Genomic DNA, 11,151 nt, shown 5'->3' on the forward strand with positions numbered 1-11,151 from the left:
GAGAGCACATTTGGGGGCCCTTACTCCCCTAAACAACTATGTTTCATGATCTCGAGGGAGCTTGCCCGCCCCCCCCCCACCCCCATGCACTGGGCCCATCACAGCTCCCCCTCAACGCAGGGAGCACCTGCTGACACCCAGCCTCCTGGACGAGCAGCTCCTGTCTGCCAGGGCTCACCACAGGGGCTCGGACGCTTTTGTAGAACACCCTGCCTCCCGTCATCCCCTTCTTCCCCCCCGAGTGGAGCAATGTCTTCACAGGGGTGCTGGTGTGTCTGAAAAATGCCCCAACGGACTCCCAGCAGCTCCCTGCTCAGCTGTCACCGCGAGCAGGCTTCCCTCAGGAGGGGAAGTAAGAGTAACAGCACGTAGATGGGACCTACTGTGCCCCAGGCCTGGTTCCAAGTGCTGTGTGTTTACTAACTTGTTTAACCTCAGCACCACCCTATGGCGGAGGTTCCATTATTAGCTCAGGCAGCTGGGAAGAGATCTGGCTGAGAGTGGAGCAGGCAGCCGGCTCCGGAGGCCATGTCTTTAACTCTGGGGGGGCCCTGACCGGTGGCGCATTGGGTTCGGTTGGAGCGTCTTTCTGTGCACCGGAAGGTTGCAGGTTTGGTTCCTGGTCAAAGGCAATGGATTAATGTTTCTCTCTTCCCCCTCCTCTCTCTCTAAAATGAATAACAACGGATCCTCCCGTGAGGATTAAAATGTAAAAAGCTCCTAGTGGGAATGGGAGAGTGGTCAAGCCTGGCCTTTCTTCTCCCTGTGTCTCCATTTGAGCCCTGAGTGGGAGATGGCCTTCTTCCTACTGCTGGATTCACTGTGACTACTTTCCATCCTTCCTTATGTGGGTGTCTGTGGTCTGGAGCCATATTCGGCAGGTGTGTGTGTGTGTGTGTGTGTGTGTGTGTGGACATGATTACACTTCATCACATGGGCACTGAGGTCCTCCCAGTAGGGTCTCCTAAGGTGGGTGTGTGGGGAGATGGAAGAGGACCCAGTGCTGTGTGGTCAGGCATGTGATGCCAGTGCCAGGGAACTGGGAGTGCAAACACATCTGGGAAGTAACTTTCCACTCACCTCCCTCACCCCCAGTGCGTCTTTCCTTGCTTCTAATCTGATCTTGGTATTTATGGAGACGATAAACAGATCACGCCCTGTGCGGATGGACTGCAGGAAGACCCCACTGCCCCGCTGATCTCATTACCCCGTGTCTTGTCAGCAGATCTGCCGCCCTGCTGCTCATTTAGGCTTGGGGCTAATCACATTAATTGAAATATTAAACATTCGCAAAAATGAATTATAATGAACTCCCCTCACTCCTCTTCCCAGTCAGCCATCGGAGAGTCAGCTGCCCGCAGCATAATCCCCCTCTTAGTTTGTGGTCCCAGATGGAAGGCTTCAGCCTTAGAGGAGAGGCAGGGTTTAGAGAAGAGGTGGGGCCTCTCACAGGCCCTCTTTGCTGGGTGACTGTGGGCACGTCTCTGTTTGCCTTCAAGCCCCCAGGGAGGGAAGCCCTGGGAGGTACAGACTGGGGGGGGGGGGTGAGGGGAAGGGAGGCCCAATGACTCAGAGGCCCATTCCAGGAGGAAACGAGGCTTCAAAGCTCCGGGTCCCCCAGGCACTTTCTCTGCCCACCGTCCCCAAGCCCTCCCTCCCCGCCTTTCTTGTTCCACTGCACTCAACGCTAAATTGCCCTACATAAAGAGATTATTTTTAATTGAATTTATTGGGGTGACATTGGTTCACAAAGAAGATTATTTACTTTATAAAGGGAGAACTCACCCCTGGGTTTAGACTTAGGAAGTGAGAAATGCTGAATAACTGGGCTATTTTTCAGAAAGGGCAAAATGTAGTAGTGCTATGTGTGGGCAGAGTGGCTAGTCACCAAATGCTTGCCGGCCTCACCAATTAAAAACAGAGCGAAGACATCTGCAGCAGAAAGCACAAAAAATTGATACTATAACCTTCCTTCCCTCGAGTGGTTCCTACCTCAAATGGAGTGTGCAGCAGGGAGGACTGAGACGCTGTTAAGAAAACAGAGGTAGGCTCTCTCATTTACACACATGGGTATCTGGGATTTGGGCCATGAGAAATGCTCAGTCAAGAAAGACTTGATTGGTTCTCAAAGCACAAGCAAATCATAGACCAGAATAGGAGGAAATTAATTACTTTTGGTTTGGGGGTGAGGGATGAAGAGAATAGTGCATGCAATGCAGGTGTGTGTGGGTAGATTTGCCAGTCAAGACCAGCAAATCTATATAATTTAAAAATTTCTAGGAGCCACATTGAAAAAAAAATAGAAAAAAACAAGCCTGCAGGGAGGGGAGGACAGAGGGACCCTGAGAGGAAATTAAATTTTTTATTAAAAAAAATATATTGTTGCCCTAACTGGTTTGGCTCAGTGGATAGAGCGTAGGCCTGGGGACTGAAGGCACAGGTGGCTTGTGGTGACCACACTGAATGGTGCAGGTCCAGAGGCTCCACCATTCTCTACTCTGGGGGGTAGAGGGTGGAGAGAGACAGGTCTTGGCCAACAGGAACCATCACCTCTGATTAATCTCTGCTCCTGCCTGAAAAAAAATCACTTCCGACAGATGGCAGCTTATCTACCTCTCACTCTACTAACTCTCTCTCCAGAAAAACACAAACAACCAAGGGGATTACTAACTGGATGGGGTTCTTGGGAACAGGCCAGTAGCCACGACCTAATCTGCTTCTTTTGGGTTTTTCTGGGCTTGGGAACTGCCAACATTTTCACTTCTTCTTTTAAAATATGTTTTTATTGATTTTAGAGAAGAAGGGAGAGGGATGGAGAGAGAGGGAAATGTGGATGAAAGGCTGCCTCCTGCAGGCTCCCCACTGAGGATCGAGCCCCAAAGCCCAGGCCTACGCCCTGACCTGGAATCAAACCGGCAACCTCTGGGCGCATGGGATGACGCTCAACCAACTGAGCCATGTCGGCCAGGGCAACATTTTCACTCTTTTCCTCAGGTTTTGCCAAGAGGATAGAGGCAGACCACCGAGAGACCCCAAGGCCAAGGCCTAACGCAGGGCTTGCTTCTCGGGCTCTGCCCTTGCTCATTGGGCAGCTGTTCACGGATCCCCCTTTTGGGCTCTTCTCTGGCTGGAAGAAGACCGCTGCTGGCAGGCTCCCTGGGGGCGTAGAAAAGCGCATGGACCGCCAGGCTCCTGCCCTTTCCAGGCTGCTATTTGCAGCTCTCCGGCTTTATGTTTCGCTTCCCTTCTTAATCAGATACTAGAAGAACGCATCTGGAAGGCCGACTGCCTTTCCCCGCTTCTACTCAACTGGAATGGAAGAAATAATTTAGAATTTGTGAGGATCAAGTTAACCTACACAAGAAAGTGAGTCCAGGAGGCGAAACTTCGGGCAGGATGTTCCCCCAGGTCCTTTCCAGCATCTTTAATCTGAGACTGTTGCTTCCTTTGCAGAACGCAGCTCACTCCACCCTGCGGGTGCTTCCGTGTTAAGCACCCAATAGTTCAATGTCGAGGGTGTACAGGGCAGGGGGAAGGGTTCGGCTTCCCGGCGGGCGGAGAGGGAAAAAGCCTGGATTCTCTTTCCCTGCCACCAGGCTTCATCCAGCTTCTGCCCAAGAACAGGGTCAGGAACCAGATTCTGGGAGACGGCCTTTCCAGCTTTGCTCTAGAAATAGGAAATGAACTATTTGAACTTGGGGGATGTCGAGAAGAAGGGCTCATTGCATATACAATCAAGCCGGGAAATAAGTCCCCAAATTTGGGGAAGGAAGTCCTGTAGAGAGACCCTCGTGAGCTCAGCCCCCAGCTTCAGAGCCGCTCGGAATTGCTTCGCTCAGCCTCCTCCCCGCGGCTGGAGAGGGGCGGGCTTGGGGGCGGGGCCGGGGCCCGGAGGGGCGGGGCCTCCTCCGCGCGCCCGTCGCCTTGACGACCACAACAAGATGACGACGATGGAGGACGGGCAGCTGGGGCCTGACCCCGGGGCGCTGAGCCTCGAGCAGCTGGAGAAGCTGCGCGACTACAAGGTGGGTGCGCTTCCGCCCTCGCCTCCAGCCAAGCGCGGCTCCCCCAGGATAAGGGCCCAGACAGGGAGGAGAACCCCGAGAGAGGGGAGCCTGTTCCCGACCAAGGGGGGAAGGCCCGGGGAGAACGGGGCTCTGGCGGGCGCCTCAAAGTGCAGGAAGAACTAACACAGGGACCTGGACCAAGAAATGGGCCGAAATGACGGACCGATACGTTAACTTAGATACAAACCAGGTGTTCCTGGCAATGGAGACGCGACTGTAGATAAGGCGCTTCAGGCCGAGCAGGAGGCAGCATGGAGCTGTTGATCTTAAGACAACAGGGCTGAACTGGTCAACTGTCCTGCGCGAGGGCCGGGTAAACGCGCGCGTTGCTCCCCAGCCCTTCACACCACCAGGGCTTGAACCCCGAAATCTGCCTCCTCACGGAGCATGTGCCGCTTTGCTCTTGTCCCCAGATTCAGACGCGGATTGCTAACGAGAAGTACCTAAGGTCCCACAAGGAAGTGGAGCTGCTGCTAAGTGGATTCTACAGGTAGGTGGCATTCCAGGCTGGCATGGAGCAAGGGGTGGCAGCACTGTGCCCAGCCTGGGGATAGGTGAGCGTGAGGGACTCCCTTCTGTAAGCACCCCTATCGCTTCCTGCTGGCCTGAAAGGTACAAAATATCCTAAGGTTTAATTTTTCCCAGCTCCGGGATTTGTGGCATCCAGGGTTTTCTTGAGTTATCTCTAGAGGTTTCCTTCAGTTACCTCTAAAGTCTCAAAAATATTAATATTCCTTCACTGTAGCTGTCAGGGTAACGATATACCTTGTGACACTTGGGAGAAGGAAGTGGACTTTGTGAAACTCAATGGGCAGCCATTGGGCAGTGGTTCTCAACCTTCCTAATGCCGAGACCCTTTAATACAGTTCCTCATGTTGTGGTGACCCCAAGGTCATTGTTACAAATTGAACATAATTAAAGCATAGTGATTAATCACAAAAACAATATGTAATTATGTATGTGTTTTCCGATGGTCTTAGGCAACCCCTGTGAAAGGGTCGTTTGACCCCCAAAGGGGTCGCGACCCACAGGTTGAGAACCGCTGGCCTAGAACATCATTCTCTATCAGAGACTCTTAATGAAATCATTAGAACTTTTAAAAAATTCAGGTGTCTGGCCTTTCCCTACCCGAGAACATAGTTGCAGAAAGACTGAGAGTTGAGTCACTCCTCTGTAAATGGAGGAAAGACCATTTTCCTTCATCTCCTGGAGCATGTCTCTCCTCCCCCCACACTGCCTTTCAGTATGGCGTTTGTTTGAGTAGAAAAGTCTCCTAATGGGATGAAAGACAAAGAACCGAGGGGGAGCCGCAAGGGGTGAAAACAATAGAACAGAACAATCTCAAATACTGTTTGGCTATAACCACATCGGCAAGGTTTAAATAATAATAATGGCTTCTACTTGCAGGCACCGTGTTGGTGTCCGACATCAGCGGTTATCACACTGTACTGTAATTGCATTGTCGATCTTCCGTTTCTCTCCCTGGACCAAAGCCCTAAGCTGGTGGAGCCATGTTTGGTGTCCCCCCCGCCCCCACACACACACACACAGTGACGGCATTGGTACACTCCTGATCCTCCCAGCGACTCTACAAAAGACAGCTCATTGTCACTTCCATTTTACAGGCTTTCAGGTTAAGTTCTGAGAGGTGAAATACCGCCTCCAAGTTGCTGAACTAGGACCCAAGCCCCTGTTTTTCCCACTTCGTTGCCTTGCACGTGGGAGCTGGGATGCTGGTGGGCTTTCCTCTCTCTGATCAAAAGAAGACCTGGAGAGGTGTCTTCTTTCCCCAGGCCCCCTTTTTTTCCCGATTTCACCATTCTTTATATTTTAGCCATTTCTCCAAGTGGCAGCAGATTCTCGGAGGGCAGGAAGGGAAAGAGCAAGGGAAAACTGAAACCTGTCTGTGAAGGTTGGGTCTAGGGCAGTGGTTCTCAACCTTGGCTGCACCTTAGAATCACCTGGGAATCTTTTTAAAATCCTGATTTCTGGGCCTCATCCTCCGGAAATTCTGTTTCTTTGTTATGGGGTGGAGGTCACAACATTAGTAACAAAGAAACAGAATTTCTGGAGGATGAGGCCCAGAAATCAGGATTTTAAAAAGATTCCCAGGTGATTCTAATGTGCAGCCAAGTCTGTGAAGGTTGGGTCTAGGGCAGTGGTCGGCAAACTCATTAGTCAACAGAGCCAAATATCAACAGTACAACGATTGAAATTTCTTTTGAGAGCCAAATTTTTTAAACTTAAACTATATAGGTAGGTACATTGTTATTAACTTAATTAGGGTACTCCTAAGGCTTAGGAAGAGCCACACTCAAGGGGCCAAAGAGCCGCATGTGGTTCTCGAGCCGCAGTTTGCTGACCACGGGTCTAGGGTAAGGCCTGGGCAAAAGATAGTTTAGGGAGTCCTCTGTCAATGTCAGCCCTGGGGGTCAGGCCATCACTTTTTGGACCTTTTTTTCCCTTAAATATATTTTTATTGAATTCAGAGAGGAAGGGAGAGGGAGAGATAGAAACATCAATGATGAATCATTGATGGGCTGCCTCCTGCATGCCCCACACTAGGGATTGAGCCCGAAACCCGGGCATGTGCTCTGACTGGGAATCAAACCTTGACCTCCTGGTTCATAGGTAGACACTCAACCACTGAGCCATGCTGCTGGGCTGTACCTTTTTTTCTAAAGGGAAATAAGAATAATGGCCTTCCTATCGTGGGGAGCTTGCAATCCCAGTTAGAAATAATTCCATCAGGAGAGAGATGATAAAAGCTTGAATCAAATCACCGTCTGTCTGTGTTGTTCACAAATGGAAGGATTAGAATCCTTGGGGGGTGAATGAAGAGGGCGTTGATTTGTCACCTGTCAGGGATGGCCCCGCTTCTCTTCCAGGAAGTTTCCAGGAGCTGGACCTCTGTGCCTAGCTGTTAGGGCAGCCAAGGCACCTTCCCTTTCCTTCCTCATCACCCCCTTCCCCAGGCCAGGGAGGGCACCAGGCTTTCCCATTCGCTGTTCCCTGTTCCCAAACTCCCCTACAGGAAACCCTCCTGGCCCCTTTAGGACTTTCTCTTTCTGTGGTGGAGGTGGGAGGGGGAGAGGAAGTGTTTGAAGTTTGGGTTGCTCTTGGTGTTCTTGTTATTTCCCTTGGGTGGTGCCAGGATGAACCAGCATCAGGCCCTCTTCTGTACTGGATGCTTCCGACGGTCCTTCCAGTGAAAGGAAGGAAGGGAGGAGAGGGGGCGGAATCCTGGGCAGCACACCGGTCTTCCCTGTGATGCAGGTCTCTGCTCTGGGCTCACTCCAAGCCACCAGAAGCTCCGGACTGTTTTTGTTGGGAAGCAAGCTCCGCACTTGGGTTTTCTGATCCTAGTGATTTATGGCCATTCAGCCACAGCTCTCTAGTCTATACTCATACACACAGTGTACAGAACTCTTTTTAAAAAGTATGGTTTTTTAAAATTGATTTTTAGAGAGAGAGGAAGGGAGAGGCATAGAGAGATAGAAACATCGATGAGAGAGGAGCATCATTGATGGGCTGCCTCCTGCACTCCCCCTACTGGGGGTTGAGCCCGCAACCTGGGCATGTGCCCTGACCAGGAATGGAACCGGTGACCTCTTGGTTCCTGGGTCAACCACTGAGCCACATGGGCTGGGCCAGAACTCTTAATACTTTGAATTTTGAACCTGAAAATGGAAAGAGTAGGGATTTAGGCACCCAGAGAGTTCAGGTTTTAGGCTGGAGATATGATAGCAAAGAGTGAAATTTGAGAAAGGCTTTATTAAATGTTAGATTGACGAATCTTCCCCAATACAGCACTGATCATATCATTCCTTGGCTGGAAAAATCTTCAGTGGATCCATTCCATCGCTTTTAAAAACAAAAACCAAAACCATTCTATTGAAATAGAGTACAGAAAAGTGGCATCTCCTAACCTGGATACATTTCACAAGCCGGGACACACAGGCACCAGCATCCAGATCAAGGACCGGAACCCGACTAGCACCTCAGGCCCTTCCAGTCACTTCCCCCCAAAAGGTCGCCAGCATCCTGACTTCTAAGAGCACAAATCTGGTTGGCCTTTATATACATGGATTTCTACAATCTGTACTCCATTGTGCCTGGCTTCTTTTCCCAACAGTATCGTGTAGATCCCCATTCCCTTTTCTGTCTTGTATTCCACCGTGTGACTATGCCACACTTTATTTATGCATCGCCACTGTCTTTTCAATTGAGTATAAATGTCTCTCCCAGACCTTCATGAACCCATAATAAAGCCTCCTTAGCTTCCCACTACTCCCTTCTTATGCCCCCTACTCTGGCCAGACCGGACCTCCCTGATCGTTCCACTGACCCTCATGGAGGGGCACTGATGCTCCTTGTGTGCTCTTCTGGGTCCTGGGGGTACAAAGGTGGATACAACCCAGTACCTGCCCTCGGGAAGTTCACCATCGATAGAACACGGGGTTTCACTTCCCAGCCCCTGTGCTTGGGGCTTGCCTGGGTCTGCATGCTCTTGTCCCTCAGCCCTTGTCCTGCGCTGAAACCCCATGTGCACCTCAAGGCTCCTCTCAAGTGCCAGCTCTGCGGAGATGTTGGGGTCCTGCTCTCAGTAGCCTCCTGTCCCTGACTCCCACACACGACTATCCTCCTGTAGCGCTGCCTGGAGGTGGCCTGTTGGTCACTCGGGAACTTACCCATTGCCTTTATCTTGACTGTCATTTCTTTAAGGTGGGGCTACATTTTATCTTTAAAAATATCCCAACCTCTCTCATCTAGTGCAGTTATTTACACACAGTCTGTGCTCACTAGTTCTCAAGCTGAAGTGGAAGAAGGGAAGCCAAATCCTTAGTGCTTGAGGCCCAGGCCCTCTAGTAGAGCTGGGGAGGCTGGGCAAAACCCGGGCCCTCTCTCCCTTTAGTCACTTGCTTTCTGAACGCGGGCAAACGATTAACCCTTTGAAGGCTTGGGGCTTCACGGTGAAACCTACTCAGGAGACGGTGGGCTTGCAGTCTGCCCTGCTGCCCTCTGTCTCTGGTTCTGTGAACACGTTTGCTGAACACGTGACAAGCTTCCTCTGGCTGCAGCACAACCTCACCCAGCCACAGCCGCCGGCCATAAAGCCTGCTTTCCCTCCCTACCCCTGTCCCTTCATGTTTTCCAGAGAAATGTTTCTGAAAAGGCCAGAAAACATCCGAGAATTTGCTGCAGGTGAGTAAGGCGGGGCCCATTCCGCGTGTTTGATAAAGCAGCCCAAGGAGCATTCTTGTGAATTTAGACTCGGACGAGCCCAGGGTTCTCCCTCCAAGTCTGGGCCATGTCTTCACCCGGTGCCCCCCAAGGGAGCTCTCTGCAGAAGGCTCTTTCGTCCATGGTTGTTTCCTCAAAATGGGGACAGGTAAGAAGTGAGGCAGAACATGCTTGCGGCGAGGGTTAAGGATTTTGAGATTCCTTCCCTGGGAATCTGGAAGCAGGGCTCTCCCGGCTGCACATGAGAATCACCTGGGAGCTTTTAAAACACGGAGGCCAGGCCCACCCGGAGGTTTGTACTTAATTAGCCTGGGGTGGGGCTTGGCTTGGCCTCCGCAGTTTTAAAGGCTCCCCAGGTGACTCTAATGGGCTCCACTGCCCCGAGCTGGCTTAAGGTCAGTGGTATCTAGAGGGGAGGGGCTGGGCTGGGCGGGTTCTTGGGCCCTGGGAGCCCTGGGAGTTGGTTACATCCGCCAACCATTTCCAACTGAACCGAAGTACGTTTTTGCTGCCACCGCAGATGCTGCCTCGGGTTCACATTATGCTGTGAGTCTAACACCCTCTTCTGTCGTCACTCTGAGAGGATATTCTCAGAGAGGGCGTGACAGGCAGAGACAGGGGCGGGCAGGCCCAGTGCAGACAAGAATAACACTTGGCATTTATTTGGGCCCCAAGATGGGCCGGGACCAGAAAAGCCAGAGCTCAGCCCTCCCATGGCTCCCTGGGCGTCAGCAAGCCCAGGAGGGTGGTGTGGAGGGAGGGGGCCGCCCCGTGGAAGCTCTTCCTGGGAACGCTGGTGCTGGCAGGCCCAGGATGGCTGGGGAGGGAGGTGCAGGCGGCGGTGTGGGGTGGTGGTAAAGGGGGCAGTGATTTCAGGAGTTGCTGTGACATCTCATCGTGGCAAAGCGGGGCCACTAGTCACAGCCGGCTAAGACCGAGGCGGCCTAACTTTTTAGCAGAGTAAGCTGCCCCCCAGCCTTTGTCTCTCGGGCTTAGATGATTTCTTCTCTTTGATTCTTATCCCAGACTATTTCACGGATCCAAGACTTCCCAACAAGATTCACACGCAGCTAATTAAGCAGAAGAAAGAGGCTTAATTAGCAGAATCATGATGCTCAGCTGCTGAGGGAGACCAGAAAGGATCCAGCCCGGGGGTGGGTGTCAACCTCCTTGCAGACAGAGACTCCTTTACTCTTGCGAACAGAAGCCCTGGCTTTCTGGGCCCAGGGTGTGAAAGAAAGCAAATGGAGAAGCAGAAGTTTCATTCGTTTTCTTGGCACTATTTTGGGGATTAGGGACTGAGGAGAGGCACAGGGTGTGTCTAGCATGTCTTCCTTCTGTGGTGAAAGGAAGAGAAAGGAAGTGGGAGTAGTGAGAGGTAGAGAGAGTGACAGGGGAATGGGGGTGGGACCTGCTCGGATCCAGCCCTTGCTCTCTGATTGCAGAATCGCAGAGTGCTCTGCTCTGCAGACGCCTTCTCCCCTGAGTCCTTGGTGGTGGGGCCAAGAGGCCCTGGGAAAGGTGGGAGCACTTGCCCTCTGCATCTGGGATTGGGCGCTTTCCTGCTCCCCTCCCCTTCAAACCAGGCGAGGCCATTAGGGCCGCCACACATTTCACAGGCAGGATGATCTGAAGTGATTTCCAAGGTTGGGGTTTTTTCTTTTTTTAATGGGAGGTGGGAGAAAGCCACAGTCCGGATTTAGCAGAACCATTTCTGTCTTGCAGGGCATCTGGAAGTGAGAGTCTGTTGTCATCAGTGTGGGTTTCCAAGCTGCCTTGGGCTCTGTCTACTTTGCAAAGGCTTTTAAAGATACTCATTAAAAACAGACCTTCCTGCTGT

The 11,151-nt window shown here is 51.8% G+C and overlaps 1 protein-coding gene across 1 annotated transcript; it reads left to right on the top strand.

Moving 5' to 3' along the window:
* Positions 1-3,941: 3,941 nt before the first annotated feature.
* Positions 3,942-11,151, top strand: RIIAD1 (regulatory subunit of type II PKA R-subunit (RIIa) domain containing 1). Its single transcript, XM_006095284.3, has 5 exons — positions 3,942-4,025; positions 4,481-4,557; positions 9,226-9,272; positions 10,338-10,465; positions 11,037-11,151. Exons 1-4 carry the CDS (start codon positions 3,942-3,944, stop codon positions 10,406-10,408), a joined length of 279 nt encoding a protein of 92 aa, XP_006095346.1. The 3' UTR covers positions 10,409-10,465; positions 11,037-11,151.

The sequence above is a fragment of the Myotis lucifugus genome, unplaced genomic scaffold (genome assembly GCF_000147115.1).
Source record: "Myotis lucifugus unplaced genomic scaffold, Myoluc2.0 scaffold_151, whole genome shotgun sequence".
Classification (NCBI taxonomy): domain Eukaryota; kingdom Metazoa; phylum Chordata; class Mammalia; order Chiroptera; family Vespertilionidae; genus Myotis; species Myotis lucifugus.